Genomic DNA, 15,323 nt, shown 5'->3' on the forward strand with positions numbered 1-15,323 from the left:
AAAGACGGTGAATATTTAGAACATTTTTCTAATTCGCGTACACGGTACAAACAATACAATAAATTTTAACGCTAGTATACTAAAAAGCATTGCAATTGGAGAAGCTGACGAAATACAGTCGAGAAAGGAATGTGTGATTAGAATACAACAATGAGAGGTGTTTTCCTATGGAGAGAGAGATGCAACCCAAAGTCCGAATGATTATTTTAAAAACGAAATGAGCGGATTTGGACGGGATAAAAATAAAAAAGGAAAGAAATAAAGAAGAAAAAAACAACAAAAAATTAAGAACGTCCCCTCACATCTTCATACGTGGGGACAACCCTTCCGTCCTCCCACTCGGCACCACTAATCAACCTCTCAATCTGCTTGTTTCTGGCCGCTAATGTATCTGCCGGGATACTAGCGGGACTGAAATTTTGCGTGGAGAAAGCTGTAGTTGATGCACCAGACGTCACAGAAAACGCGAGTGAACTCCTCCTACTGGCAGGATAACTGTTCCCTGGAACATGAGGGGACAGCGGTAGCGGTGAAGGGGGTGGTAAATGGAGGAGACCACTACCAATGCTCGCAATGGACGAGATCGAACTCCGTTTGTGGTTATACCCGCCCTTGTCACCGCCGGATCCGATGGATTCCCTCTTTTTACCTGACCATGTACTTCCTGTTCTCGAAGGAGGTCGGTCCAACTCTCGTACGGAATTTGAATATCGCTGGCATGGACACAACATACTCTGACCTGGATCAATATTCTCTCCTTCCACATCCTTTTCATAGTGCGGAAGGGAAATGTATTCGGGGCTGCAACGGCACTGGAGAAGTAAATAGGTCAGCCCCAAGTGAAGTGGAATCGAGTTTCCGAGGCAAACTTACACTCAGGATTTGTACGGGAGTTTGTATAACGATGTCGAAAAGTTTGCGTTTCTTCGCATCCTTCCGCTCTCCCAAGTCATCCTCCGAGTCGTCCCCCCTTTCAACTCTGACGACGCACTTCAAGGTGTGAGTGATATTCATATTACTTCTTCTATTCCGGTTACTGGCTCGGATAACTCCACAGCTGGCTGGCAAAGGTAAATCGGTATGGAATGACCAAGGACCATGAGGAGCTTGGAAGGACTGTAATGTTTCTTCTCTCTGGCGTAAGAGAAGAGTGGATTGTTGATGGCGAATGGCTCTGGTCTGGGGAGGTTGAGACTTGACGTCAACAGAAGGAATGACGTGCTCAGTTTTGGTCTCAACAGGAACGTCAGATTCAGCATCGCGACCTTCATTGTCATTCTCCGGGGAGGGGGTGGTGACACCACCGCGAGAAATCGAAGTAGAGGTATCGGGTTCGCCTCCTAGAACCTCTTTTAGGGGACTCTCTTCCATAGTTATCCCTTCAGGAAGCGGCAGGAGCCACTTCTGTTCTTTTGCATTGGTGTTGGGATCACGCAGGGAAAGGAGTGGGATAGTGTTCACCGGGTCGGTCCGAGCAACGCGTCGGAATTGGGTCAGATATTCGGTTTTTTCTGAATTGAATTAAGAGCCAAAAATTTGCCAAAATGTCAATATTCTACCGGAACGAAAATGAATCGTAACCCACCTTCAATCGAGACGCCAACTCTCCACACTCTAACTCCTCTACACAGGGGGACGAATGTAAAAGCGACGCCGATTGTCGATCCGGGGCCGGTGTGGAAACTTCGGCCTGGAACCCAAGTCGAGGTGTTGTCAAGGATGCGATGCCAAAATGTCGACAAGAAAGGATGGGATGCTTACCAGAGACATTGATAGAATAATGCAGTTGATCTTCCCAATGTCGTTCGACAACAATATTCTCTTCGCTGGCTCCATAAAAGGGATCCGCTTTAAACAAGGTCGGTTAGCACAAAGTTTCAATAGATCGAATGTCAAAAAAAAGCAGCTGGCTAGCGTCCCGCTAATCGAGAATTGGGACTACCAGAATCAAGGCACTGAGAGAAGGAATACTTGTAACTTACTCGGTGCCGACGGCGAATAGAGAAGAGGTGCCGGGCAGGAGATGACCAGCAGAGGCGAAACCATCGTCAAATTCGAAGAGAATGCGCCTATATCCATTTCAGTCTGTTGGCATTTCTTGGCGCGACAGGATAGAATTCCACATACCATGTCTCTTTACGACACCTTTAATCCTCCAGGTTACGCTCCCATATGTGCAATCGAGAGTCGGAGGCGCGTGTCCGGGAATGCGCAAGGTTATGGGATATGTATAGGTCCCTGTGGGTCAAAGTGGCCGAGCTGATGAACGTCTGGAGAAAAAACAGAGCCAAAGAGCATACTGACCTTTTCCAAACTCCTTCCAGCCTGGTCCTTCCGCAGGTTCCTCCGAGCTTGAGTGTCGCACTAGATCTTCCTTTACCCCGAGGTCAATTATGCTTCCTTCGCTACCGTGTTGAGATCCTCTACTTCTTCGCCGCTCCGAGCGGTGGTCTCGGTCACGAAGGATGTCGCTGATACCCATAAAAGTCATTGATCTGGCGGATGGAGAACCAGATATCGAATGCGATCCTGAGGTAACGATGGCCGAACTCGCCACCGTCGACGATGCAGGTGATGGCGTTGCGTTGGAGGTAGAATGCGGATATGCATAGGGATGTGAGGCATACGATCTTAAAGATGTGTTTGAGGATGGCGGATCGGGGCGATTTGTTGCCGATGAAAAGGATTGTCTAGGTAAGGAGGTCAATGGTAGAGGCGCGCTCCGCACAGAGGTCGCAGAGGAAGTAGGCACAGGGGGTGGGCCTGCTGGCGGAGGAGGTAAGGGTGGTAGGATGACCGAACGGGTTTTTCTCCCCCGTTTTCCTGCAAAGAAACTGGATGGACGAGTGGTGCGCTCTTTGGGCCTGATGGTGTCCTCACTACCAACAGTGGCACCACCTGAACTTTTCATACTTATCTTGCTCCGGCTGTGCGCAACCGTCGTCCCTTCTCTGTAGTTAGCAGGTCTACCATTCTCATCTAGACCTTGGATTTGAGGATCCAATTGTTTGTCCTTTCCTTTTTCTTTCCTTTTTCTTTTCCTGCTCCCAAAAAGGGACTCAAAGATGTAGAATATGCTGAACTTCCTCTTCTTAGTGCGGCCGCGAGAATCAGACTCGGGTTCAACATTTGCGTTTGGAGTAGGTTGGGTGCGCCCCGTGATAGTGGGAGAAGTGACGGAGGCTGGCCGATTAGGAAGGAGCGGGAGTGATGCTTCACGTGCTTCCAAAGGCGGCTTGGGGTTGTTAGGGAGCCCTCGTTGTGGTTCCGGGGGACGGGTAGACGGGTGCGGGAAAGGAACGCTGGGGTTCGGATTAATGGAATTAATGTCGTGAGGATTAGCATCAGTGTTGGCGTTATTGTCATAATCGTACTCGGGAACATCGTCAAATGGCGGTGGACGTGATATTGTATGCACTCCCGCTGAGTTGATACGTGTCGTCTGAGGCGTGGTTGTGGGAGGTATTAATGCATTCTGGGAAGATGATATTGCAGGATGGGTTTCTATAGTGATCACTAGTTAGTAGAAGATACGAGACTCGGTGAGATGAAATAAAGTTCGAAAAAAGATATATGGGATAATGAAAATTAGTACTTACTGGGAATGCCATCCTCAAATGGTTTGACGCTGGCCAATAAACCCGAGCCAGTACTGCTGGCACTGGTAGCCGAAGTAGAAGGTGTCATTGTGAAAGCAGAGCTGAGAGAGGTGGAAGCAGTGGAAATCGACGTCCTGACAGACGACGCTGAGGGAGTTACGGGGGGCTGAAAGGGTAGAGACGTTGGCGTTGGCGAAAGTTGGGCAGCCTGTACAACGCTGTCGCCAGTCTCGGATTGAGTATAACTGGGTGGTTGAGGTTCGTCCAAATCTAACTGGTCTTCTTCCACTGTTTCCATCTGAAAGTTCTCTGTCGTCCGCTTCCCTCTACTATTAGGTCTAGAGCCCGTATACCCTGCTGCTGCCCAAGCTACCTCCTTGACCTCGAACACCCGATGAGCCTCTGTAATATCCGTCCTGTGTGCTCCTACACCTTCAGGCCACGCAGTAACGCTCTTAGCAATCAACTCCAACTCTATAGCGCTGATCTTCATAGGTTTGACCACATCCAACACTAGCAGCCCCCTCACGATACTCGGCTGAGAGTCACCGTACCGATTTCGACCTGTCGCGTCATTCGTGCGAAGGAAGACAGCAGATTCGGCAAGGAGGATCGAGAGTGTATTTTGCTTCTTTGTGGCCCGTGATCTGGTCTGACTCGAGGCGGCAGTGGATGTTATCGAGGGGGGCATAGAATAATAATCAGAGCGAGTCGAGCAGTACCCAACAAGGGCGAGGATTGGAAACTAGCATAGTCCAGAACGGGATGATTATAAACAAACAGGCAGTCCGTACAGCCATCAGATTCTTTCCCGTGAATGGATAGATCGTGGGCTGGCTCATGCCAGGTTGCAATTCGGGATGAAAGATCTGAATTACCATCATCTTGTAATCACAAGTACAAACACACTTACCGCATCTGTGGTGACGTTGTGCGCGGCACTTCAAAACACTACTATGTCCATTATATCCATTCGTTTCTTTCTCCAGCTCTCGAAGCATCTTGAATCCGCTCGTTCAACGTTCAACGTTTGTTCAGTCTCGTTACGATGCTCTCGGCTTATGACTTAACTTCCTCTGAGGGTGATCAATGGACTTCAGTCTTTCTCTCAACTACAGTAGCTGCACCTCAGACAAGACACCTATCACTGACAACAAATTCAGGGCTCTAGCGGGAGATGGTCAGCGAACACCTTTGGGGGTAGCCATGATGAGTTTGATGGGCGGTTAGACAGAGGTACAAGGAAGGAAGTGAGCAACAAAGATCCCAACAAGACGAGGAAGACAGTCTAGGCCCCCGACCATGGCTTGACAACGGACATAACGTGAACAGTGACAAGGGCATTTCGACGAGCTTCCGATCTTTCAATAGAATCAAACTTGCAGCTGGATTGATCAATAGGAGTAGAGCCTCTTCTAAAAACAGCTAAAACATCAAACACGCCTCTGTTGACGTGACTAAGGGTCCGGTGGCGACGTCGGGAGAGATTTGTTCGAGAGAATAAACAAAAGCCGCCACAAAAAAGAAACCGCAACTGCATTAACGGGAAAATGTTCAGCTCGTGTGAGGAGGACATCCTGAAAGGAGCGAACAGTGACCAGCGTATTGACACGAGTTGGTTGGTAGATGTGGCGTGAGGACACGACAAAGAATTTTGTCCGAGGGACGAATTTCGGATGAGGATAGGAAACGTATACTTCAGACTGGACTTCACACGATAATACGGCGTGTAGTTCCCCCCACAAACTAGCTATTTGCGGGGTAAGTCGGGCTTGCCAACCTAATAAAAAATGTCTGCAAAGTGTAATCGAGGACCATCTGAAGTAAAACTTACTGCAGGCTGTCTGTGACGGTTCTTACGGGAGCCGTTCAGAATACGGATGCTTCTGGATAGGAGGAATCGTAAGCGGGTCTCAGAAACGTGAAGAAGAACGTGTCCAAGTCCGAAGAAATCTTCTTCCAAGTTCCGGTCGATACTGCTGTAATGAAACACAGCTTTCTATTATCAAATTCAAATTAATATCCTAATATTGAAATCGAGGTAAGTATTCCGTTGTTTCGATCATTCAAATTCTGCCCTGTATGTATCTTGAGTCGTCTGCAGTACATCGAACGCATGAATTGCGCAAATACTATAGTCTTTATTTCTCCTCGAGGTATTTCACCAGCCGCCAGAGGAAGAATGTTGATCACGAGTCACTCGGAAGTGCTCAGAAGTCACGTGCATAATGTGCTCCTTCCTCAGTCACTGAATCAAGAACGGGGGGGTATTGCCTCTCCAAGCCACGCACCTGGGATATCTCTCTGGAGCTATCCATGGTGCGGAATCCTGGAGAAGCTAATAATCTATTACTGACCAGGACCAGTAACCACACCCTCTTGCAGGTATTGAAGATATCAATATGTCAAGTTCTACACCAAGTTCTACAAGGAAAGCAGATACTTTGCCTTTCATACCAGAGCAACTGCTAAGGACCTGAGGTGTGTCTTTCACTCATATTGACCGCGGCCGGACAGTTCCTCATATACCATCTCACGTTCGTCTTCATCTTATCTATGGTACTAAAGCTTCTCCTTCCACTTGGAGATGAACGCGCCCGACGGTGGAGCTACCCACTTTTGTGGTTCCACGCCTGATACTGATCCGCTCGCCGTCTTCTTTGGACGTTTCTGATGAACTCGTGTGGCAACCCAGCATTCCCAATGTCTCTGGAGCACTCGCCCATTCAGCGTGTAACATTCGTACAGCTTCGACTAACTCTACCCATCACTTCGATTGAAAAACGGCACCTGGGTACGACGGAATAAGTCAAGAATACATATATATATCTGGGGTAACTGATGAAGCTTAAATTCCAAGTCCGTCAAGTCCGGCTACAATTTCAAATAACGTCGGTTCCCGTTATTCCAGATTATCCTCGGTAATTCGTCCGGGAGTTGTCGCAGACACTAGGAATCTTACGCTATATTCCGGACTTGTCGTTCCTTCTCACCTTCCGCTTCCACTCGCTTAATGGACGTTTCGTTATCCCTTCCAAATCCACGGTCAGCTTTGTCAAACCAAAAGGGTTATCCTAAACGACACCCGTTTCCGGTGGTTCTTTTGAGATTCTTCCGGGCAACAACCTAGCAAGCCTGACTTCGGACTATTGCGTTAGAGGGCAATGCATCACCACCGAAAGTGAAACAGGTTGCCACAGTTACACGACTACCAGCTTCTAAAGTTATGTTTGACCGATGTAAGTCATCCAGTTGCAATCCAGAAAGCCAAATTCAACACTTTGGTTGCAAAACAGGAAGCCTCGACTGCATGCTGAATGATGCATTATTGGCGTCAAATTTCAGAGTTCCGAGGCTTTGAGAGGGTGGGCTGCTTCCATCTTCAAATCGAATCCCGCATTTGACACACCTGGGAGTTGTACTTGGTCCACCGTGTACCCATTGCAATTAAGTATTCACTATCATTAACGAGCCACCGGGACCATCGGCCACGTGCCAACGTACAATGATTGAAAGTTCAGATCGATGATCTCTGTAAATCGCTGAGTATTCCACCACGTGAGTTGAAGTACTTGTGTGCTTTCGCCGACTGACCATGTCAAGATTCGAAGTCTGAAAAAAGGAACGTCAAAGTGTGCCAACCAAGGAGGATTTTGGAGAGCAAAACAAGTGTGGCCGGGACTGGGCGGGAGCCTGACGGGGAATTCCACACTTAGAACGCGACTCGGAAAACCGCCTACGAGTTCCCTCCCCTAATCTCATGATCTAAAGATGAGCACATCAGCTCGAGTATGACTCATTGTGACAACATCGTAAGTACGTGTAGGCACTGATGTCAAGTCCTTAGTAGGTCTTCAACTTCAATGAAATTTGATCGACGTTCAGATGCACCACCCAAAATATACATACAACCAAGATCACGATCAAAGGTGCCCTCGCACCTGCCTTGGAACATATCTAGAAACGAAATGTAAAGCTCTATTCGGAGGGGAGATCGAAATGGCTTTGTGACTCACGGCTCTTCCAAATACTTCATTTCTTGTTCCGTCAATGCAAAATCCTCATGTACAATGTTCTCGTCAAGCCTCTTGATGGAAGCTATGCCAACAATCGGACTGGTGACCTTGGAACCCACCCATGCCAGAGCAATTTGTGCCATGGGTACCCCTCGTGTTTCAGCTAGTTCCTCCACTCGATGGATAATTTCGCGATCAGCTTCAAAAGCTTTGTGTTCCCAAACCGACCCTTTGAAGCTCTCTTTCCGTACGGTTTCCACCTGCTCAGGACGGGCTAGAACACCTCCACATAGAGGACCCCATGGAATGATTCCAATACCATTGAATTTGCAGTAAGCGTGCATTTCGCGTTCCTGTGAGAGTTTACTGTGAGTAGGCCTGTCCGATGGTCGTTGGTCATCACTATGGACATACCTCTTCTCTATACAGTAGCGAATACTCATCCTGCATACTCACAAATTTCGACCATCCATTCTTACCCGCTACTTCATTCAAATATGCAAATTGCCAAGTCCTCATCGAGCTTGCTCCAAGATATCTGACTTTCCCGCTTTGCACGAGGTCATGCAGTGCCTTCATCGTCTCTTCGGCAGGGGTGTTTCCGTCATACCGATGTATTTGGAGGAGATCAATGTAAGATGTGTTGAGCCTTCGAAGGGAGCCTTCGACTTGATTGAAAATCGCGGCACGAGAGAGTCCATGTTGATTGATGTACTCCCGTTGATTTTTGAAAGCGGGAGACGCATTTGGTGTGAAAACCGAAGGATCAGAGGACACGAGTCCGAAGCATTTCGTTACTATGATGATTTGGTTCCGGGGGATATTGTGCTGGCAGCGAACAGTGAGCGTAAAAAACTATGACTTGAAACCCGTCTCGTGGCGGACATACCTGTTGGATGAATTTCCCAATGATGGTTTCAGACTTGCCGTTAGAATAATTATTTGCCGTATCGATTGTATTTATGCCAAGATCCCAAGCTGCTTTGAGGACCTTGATTGATTCTTTTTCCTCCAGGACCCAGGGCTATACAAAAACTTTGTTCGGGATCAGTCGACAAGGTTCAGGAACAAGATTCTCGAACCATCCATTCGGTAACGCCGAAACCCATCGCACCCAGCTGGAATACAACAACGCGTAGTACCCATCAGTGATACGATGCAAAAGGACTTGAAAACATAGAAGCTTACGATCGGTATGGAAACCTGAAGGCCTGAAGACCCCAACCGACGATATTGCACTTGATTGGTTGTCGACATTTACTTTGTGGCGGGGCCGAAGGCTGAGATATAAAAAAAGAAGAGAGGGATCGAGACTTATGTTCTTTCCTTTGAAGTTGTTCAAACTCCAGACTTATAGACCTCAGCCTATTCCCACGATCGTGGTCGGGTGCGTTCCGAGGATGGCTTCCGAGGGTGGCATCCGAACCTTCGAAATCCAGGTTGAGTCGTTTTAACGGGGACAGCCCGCCTTTGAACCACGCATGACCTCCGCCGTGTATTTGTTAGCGGGGAAATGGATGATATTCCAGAAGCGAGAGGGTAAATGTCCGATTTCTCGTAAGCCCCGCGCGGCCCAGTGTTGCTCAGGACACTGTCGGACACTAGCCGTCACCACGTGCCAGTGGCGGACACATTTTGTAGTTTTGACCTTCCCACGCCCACGATCATGTCACCGAGACCCAACGCCGCGCGACTGTCTTTCTACCCTTCTTCATGATGGCTACACAGGACAGCTATCACTTGTAATGTCCGGGATTTGGCAAGTACATTTGTCTCTATATGCACACTTTTCTGTCAAAGTCCCTCTGATTCAATATTCCTTTAGCTCTTTTACTTACAGGTTTAACCAAGCTGCTGTCAAGTTCAACTGATAAATTTATGATACATATGTAAAATTGAAGAAATGGTGTACCCATTCACTTCGATCTGAAGCCATGGTTATGTGAGTACAGGAAGTAGGATGAGATGAACTCATATAATAAAAGGAGAGGTGGCGGCGCGATATCGTTATTCTACTACAAACGTGTATCTATGACGCTCATCGTTATCTATGCACGACGGGGTAGGCAGACCGCAACCGGCCCACTGTTTTTCCTGTGTCCGCCACTGATTTGTCGGACACGCTGTCCACGGGACACACATTCTGTCCCTGGACAATGTGTCCGAGCAACACTGCCCGCGCCTGATAGCCTATCGCTGGGGACGACAATGACGTTCTACTCGAGCTCCTCGTTCGAAGTTGAATTGGCCGCTTCGAAGGCTATAAGAAACGGTGTGACTTTCGAAGGAAGTCAAAAAGTGTAGAGTCCGAATGTATTTGCGCAATTCCTGTCGATGCCTATCAAATTTAGCAGTGCGCTGCGTTTGGTGTTTGGTCAACGCTGTAGTCATGGTGGTTCCTAAATAAATCCCTGCAATGACGTTCTGCTTGCCAATTAGACTGCCAAATCTTCTAAGTTCCGCGACCTAACACCAGAAGTTGAACTACGCTGGATTCCGAAGAGACTGAACAGGCACGCACAATATTATTTGCCAGCCGCTTAGTATATCTACCCAAAATTAGGACATGAAGCTTGATTTCAATTGATTCCTTGATATACAAGGATTCGAAACACAAACAGAGCGTCAGCAATTCCTGCGATACAATATAGAAGTTGTCGTCGGTCGTGAATGATGAGAATAGACTGTCTTTGAAACGGTTTGAGAGACCTTGAGGCCGTTGGGAGATAAGTTTCTGAACGATAGCGTCGAGTGTTGGACCTCGTTGAAGGGAACGAAAGACCATTCCGATAATTACGATAGTGGCTGTGAAGCGTGGCAGAACTACGGCAATTGATCATGCTTTCTAAGCGCTAAATTTCCAAGGGCGATTCGTCAAACTTAATGACTCTCGCAGGCGCACGACGGTCCCCATTCTAAAAGTATCTCGAAGCATCTGAGTATCACAGTCAAATACAATCTAACTTAAATAGCAGCGTTTGATTGTGACTTTTTTGATGACGGACATGGAAATTCTGGAAGGTGAAGTGTCAAGCTTGAAGAATACTTCCTCCTTTCATCTAAATTCACTTCTTTTGTCTAGAACCTGGACTCGCTTAGTTTCGCAGATTACTGTCGGGATATACATTTTCGGGTATTTCCGTCTCCTATGCACTGTATATGTGCGTATTCCCATAGAGTCGTACAAAGGGAAAAGGTCACTAAGATAGAATACAACATACTCCTCGAATCTCAGGCTCTTCCAAAGAAGGTATTAACCAACATTCAACGTCTATCACCATCAACCAACAAGAGACGGTTCGAGGGATCTGATGTTTGCTGAACAACCAACATAGGAGGCTCTGCTCCGCAACAGCCAAAGCTATCCACCATCACACGCGAAGCGAAGAACGCGTTTCCCATAGGAAGGTATCCACCTTTCTGATGACTAAGTTCCAAGTTCCAAGCGAATCAGCTATCTTGTTGAACCTCCAATCCAGAATGAAGTGGTGCTCACCCATTCATAGACCACAACTGTTTGTTACGAAGCCGAATAATATTCATAGTTGAAATCCGTTTGGCGGTATCGAGGTCCAATCCGAGGCTTGCTGCGAATTGAGGACCGTGAATTCCATTAAGGTGGTGCTCGATGGCTTCGACAGTTTTGGGGTATACGTAGTCGAAAGGGACACCCCCTCGCAAGGCGTGAGCGTGTACGGCGTCTTCCCAGCAGAAAGCATCCTGGGATCGAAGGTCTGCGCAAGTGTCGCAGAATTTTTTGATACTGGAAAGAGAAGAAGGAAGAGTAAAAGTAAGTACGCATTAAGCCAAAGCAGGCAAGTACAAAACAGGATAATATAAACGCACAAGTCCTTTGACAATTCCATCGTTTGAGGGTTGATTGCCATCGGCCGATCACGAATTGCTGCGTTCGGGGCGTTTATACCCGAGGGTTTGGGGACGTAGCGTTTGGCCGTGTCTCCTGGAGTGCGCATCAAGCGGTGAGGTTCTATGCAACGCTGTCCGTGGCTAAATAAAGAGGTGAGTTGGAGTCGATCGCGACTTGAGAAGAGTGGAACTTACTTGGGATCCGTTGGAAGTATGTATTTCGGAACGCCGTCGACGCTGAAACAATCGACTTGAACATGGAGAGTTTTTCGTGGCAGGAGGATGAAGCGGAACTTACGCGTGACGAGCGAGTACTTTGTGAGGGGTGAAATCCCAGTTAGCGTAGGAGGAATACGAGAATGAAGAGCGCTTGCCGAATGGAGAGTCCGGAGAAGTTCTGATTTGTCGGGATTGCATTATGGCTGGGGAATTGGCTACGGGAGTGAGTGGGAGAGAAATTCAGTACTGTTGAGCAGAAGGATAGCATAGAGATTGGTAGCTTCTATAGGAATGAAGATGTGGTCGGCTCCCAGAAAGGATCGGCTCAAGCGGGGCGCGAGTGGCAGAGGCAAGTCACCACCACATGCCTGAGGACAATATAAATGGAGTGTAGCTACATTTAGTGGGGGTGGCCTTGAAACGTGGTCGAGGCCACACCACGATCCCACTGAGAGACACCCGCTTGAACGGCCACCGGGCACCCAACATTGTCTAGTTCCGTCAGAAATATAATTCCATGATAATACAACAAACAATAAGATCGTACGTTCAACTTTTTCTCCTTTATTCGATCTCCACAACCAAGTGCTTGCGTCCCAAGACCGCTTTCGCTCCTGGAACAACCACAATCGTTTGGGTATCGTCAATCACGATAGCTGGACCCCGAACTTCTTCACCCACTTCCAACTTGTCCAGAAGATAGACAGGGGTGTCGTCGAGTCTACCTAAGCCATCAAAGTAGACGCTATGCCTCGAGTCAACTTTGTCCTTCGGCGCAAGCCGAATGGAGTTGGTCGAGCGAAGCCGTGACATTTCGGCGTAGATGGATTCTCCGAGTGTATCGAAGGTCTTGCCTATTCCTCTAACCTGTTGGAAAAAAGGTAGGGGTAAGAATCACGAAGATACAGGCAGAGTATACAAACCTTGATATCATCGACCACTATAAAATTTCCTTCCAACAGGAAGCCAAACTCGTGCTTGTACTCTTTCTTGAACGCCTTGAGAAAATCCTCTTTCCCATCTACCTTCTCATCATCTCCCGGCAGCACCATGAGCGCCGTATCAGTCCCCTCGAAACGCATATTCAACATTCTGTCGACGCTAACTCTGCTACCCTCGAACCCTTGTTTTTTGAGCTCTTCTCTAACTTCTGAGTCCATTTTGTCAAGACGAGATTTAAGTTCAGGTATCGTGTTCTCGGAGTAAAACGTCGAGCTTGGGGCTTGAATCTCGTGGACACTATTTTGGGCTTGGATCAGGATGTACCAAGGAATACAGAAATAGAACTGACCGATCGGCTAAAGCCAATCCATAGGCACTAAGAACAGAGGAGTACCGGTGGATAAGTATAGTATGGATACCAAGCAGCTTCGCAATTTCACAAGCGTGTTGGCCGCCAGCACCACCAAAGGAAGCCAACCTGTCCAAATCATGAAAAGAGAGGCATGTCTGACCGATAGGGTACCTACACATGGCTCCCGGTCGCATGACCCCTTGCTTCAGTAAGAGCTCGAATGGGTCTACACATCGTTTCGTTCGCAACTTTGATAAATCTAGTGATCTGGTTTCAGCGCAAGGAAAACAACGCGAAGGGGGTAAGATGAGGATACCCGTAAACCACTTCATCAAACGACCACTCCTTCTTCGTCTCTGTGTCCTCAGTACCATACTCCTCGTTGACTTGCTTGACCACCGTTTTGAAGGCGTCCCGGGAAGCCTCAATATCCAGCGGCTCCTTTTCACTTGGACCGAAAATCTTGGGGAAGTAGTCTGGTATGAGACGTCCAAGGAGGAGATTGGCGTCTGTGACTGCGAGGGGACCCCCTTTTCTGGAGTTCAATTATAAGTATAGGTCCAAGCTAAGGAAGGTATAAGTAACACACCTGTAGCAAGTTGGTCCCGGATCGGCTCCAGCGCTTTCCGGACCTGCTAAGAATAAGCCATTTCGGAAGCTCAAGCAAGAGCCACCCCCGGCAGCGACAGTGTTGATATCCAACTGAGGCGACTGGATCGTTGTACCGGCAGTAGTCGACTCATATGTAATCTCGAATCGACCTGAGAAACGGGAAACATCTGTAGATGTACCTCCGATATCCAGCCTTGACGGAGAATCAGAGAGAGGAGGGAGAAGGAAATGAAACACGGTGATTTACCCAATAACAGGTTTCTTCTCGTTCACATCCCAACTCGTTAACGCGTAACCGACGACACCTCCAGCAGGTCCACTCAGGATACTCTTGAGCCCGGAAAATCGATTTGCATCCACTAAACCACCGTCTGAGCCCATGAACTCTACTCTTGGACTCTTTATCCTTCCGTCCCTCAGTTGGCTATCGAAACCAGAGAAGAAACCGTCGAGATATTGATATAAAATAGGTGTAAGATAAGCATCAGCAGTTGACGATACTCCTCGCGGTACGACTTTGATCATGGGCAAAAGCTGAGATGAACAAGAGACATGCGTGAAGCCCATAGAGCGCGCTAATTCACCTATAGATGTTTCGTGTGTGGGATAGGTGTAGGAATGGATAAGAACGATCGCGAGTGAACGATATCCTTCATCATACACCTTTTGCAGATCCTTCTTGACTTCCTCGAGATCGGGCACTTTCATGATCCTGACGGCCTCTCCACTCTCTCCTCTTACGATTTTTCCTGGACCTTCAGCATCCCCATGGCCATCCCAGCCTTTTCCTCGATAACCCCTTGTGACGTTCCCTTGTTCATCGAATTGAACAGCGTGCTCCTCAGCCTTTGGATCGCTGGTATAGCCAACGAGAGTGACACGCTCATCAACTTCAATTACAGTTGAATAAAGAGGTGGAGGTCGACGGATGTTGAGATCGAAGATTTTGGGACGGGATTGGTTTCCGATGAGAAGTAGATCCTTGAAGCCTTTCGTGATGAGCAATGCATGTTTTCGCCCCTTTCGTTCGAGGAGCGCATTCGTCGCGATTGTAGTGGATAGTCGGATATACTCTGGCAGCCAGTCAAAAGCGTTCAGAGTCGTTTATTAGCTGACACGCACCCATCTTGTCGGTCTCCAGCACTTGTCCTCGAGGGATGGATTCGCCTGTAATTTGCTCTAGAATACGTCGAATGCCTTCTGTCGGTGCATCCGTGTAATTCGCTGGATCCTGAGACACTGAGATACCGACGATAAGCCACCAGGTGACAAGGGATCGTCGGGATGGGAACCGTACGAAGTTTGACAATCAGTTCCTTTCTTTCCTTTGGATTTTCTGGGTCAGGATAGGATCTAGAAACAATCAGAAAAGATACAGCCAAGAACATTGAAGCCCACTCACGCGTGCAAGTCACAGAAGGTTCCTCCTCGATCTGCACTAATCTGTATGGAATGATTTGGGATCTTGTCCTTGCGAGACTGTGCCACGACATTAGATGAACATCATACTAAGAGAGGGACTTGGAGTACTTGAGAGCTGCTCGCTTCAGCCTGAGGCATATCGGAGAAATCAGTAAGAAGAGGACAGAAAGGAACGGACGGTAAATAAACGCTCGAAATATTCCACGGAAAATGGTCAGGAATTGGTCAATGACGTGAGGAAAGTTTACATAATTTTGACCTCTATCGTTCGCGTATCTCATGCCGCACTCTATT

General features: G+C 47.8%; 4 protein-coding genes across 4 annotated transcripts; all 4 read right to left on the bottom strand.

Moving 5' to 3' along the window:
* Positions 1-79: 79 nt before the first annotated feature.
* E1B28_013261 (uncharacterized protein) lies at positions 80-4,478 on the bottom strand. Its single transcript, XM_043158407.1, has 8 exons — positions 3,600-4,478; positions 2,305-3,504; positions 2,128-2,238; positions 1,983-2,069; positions 1,762-1,848; positions 1,586-1,690; positions 874-1,511; positions 80-812 (listed from the first exon to the last, which is right to left on the bottom strand). Exons 1-8 carry the CDS (start codon positions 4,288-4,290, stop codon positions 285-287), a joined length of 3,447 nt encoding a protein of 1,148 aa, XP_043003754.1. The 5' UTR covers positions 4,291-4,478; the 3' UTR covers positions 80-284.
* A 2,970-nt stretch (positions 4,479-7,448) lies between these two features.
* On the bottom strand, positions 7,449-8,932 carry E1B28_013262 (uncharacterized protein). The gene is made up of 6 exons (XM_043158408.1): positions 8,804-8,932; positions 8,698-8,733; positions 8,505-8,639; positions 8,030-8,443; positions 7,616-7,968; positions 7,449-7,556 (listed from the first exon to the last, which is right to left on the bottom strand). The coding sequence occupies exons 1-6, from the start codon at positions 8,870-8,872 to the stop codon at positions 7,523-7,525; spliced, it is 1,041 nt and encodes a 346-aa protein (XP_043003755.1). The 5' UTR covers positions 8,873-8,932; the 3' UTR covers positions 7,449-7,522.
* Positions 8,933-10,879: 1,947 nt separating this feature from the next.
* On the bottom strand, positions 10,880-11,899 carry E1B28_013263 (uncharacterized protein; the record flags this gene model as incomplete). Its single annotated transcript, XM_043158409.1, has 6 exons — positions 10,880-11,042; positions 11,112-11,378; positions 11,462-11,623; positions 11,678-11,719; positions 11,781-11,796; positions 11,857-11,899. 6 exons carry the CDS (start codon positions 11,897-11,899, stop codon positions 10,880-10,882), a joined length of 693 nt encoding a protein of 230 aa, XP_043003756.1.
* Positions 11,900-12,265: 366 nt separating this feature from the next.
* Positions 12,266-15,167, bottom strand: E1B28_013264 (uncharacterized protein; the record flags this gene model as incomplete). The annotated part of the gene is made up of 11 exons (XM_043158410.1): positions 12,266-12,568; positions 12,625-12,940; positions 12,993-13,121; positions 13,171-13,254; positions 13,312-13,530; positions 13,585-13,800; positions 13,855-14,680; positions 14,730-14,846; positions 14,905-14,960; positions 15,010-15,086; positions 15,138-15,167. 11 exons carry the CDS (start codon positions 15,165-15,167, stop codon positions 12,266-12,268), a joined length of 2,373 nt encoding a protein of 790 aa, XP_043003757.1.
* Between the last annotated feature and the right edge of the window lie 156 nt (positions 15,168-15,323).

This window comes from Marasmius oreades, chromosome 9 (assembly GCF_018924745.1).
Source record: "Marasmius oreades isolate 03SP1 chromosome 9, whole genome shotgun sequence".
Classification (NCBI taxonomy): Eukaryota; Fungi; Basidiomycota; class Agaricomycetes; order Agaricales; family Marasmiaceae; genus Marasmius; species Marasmius oreades.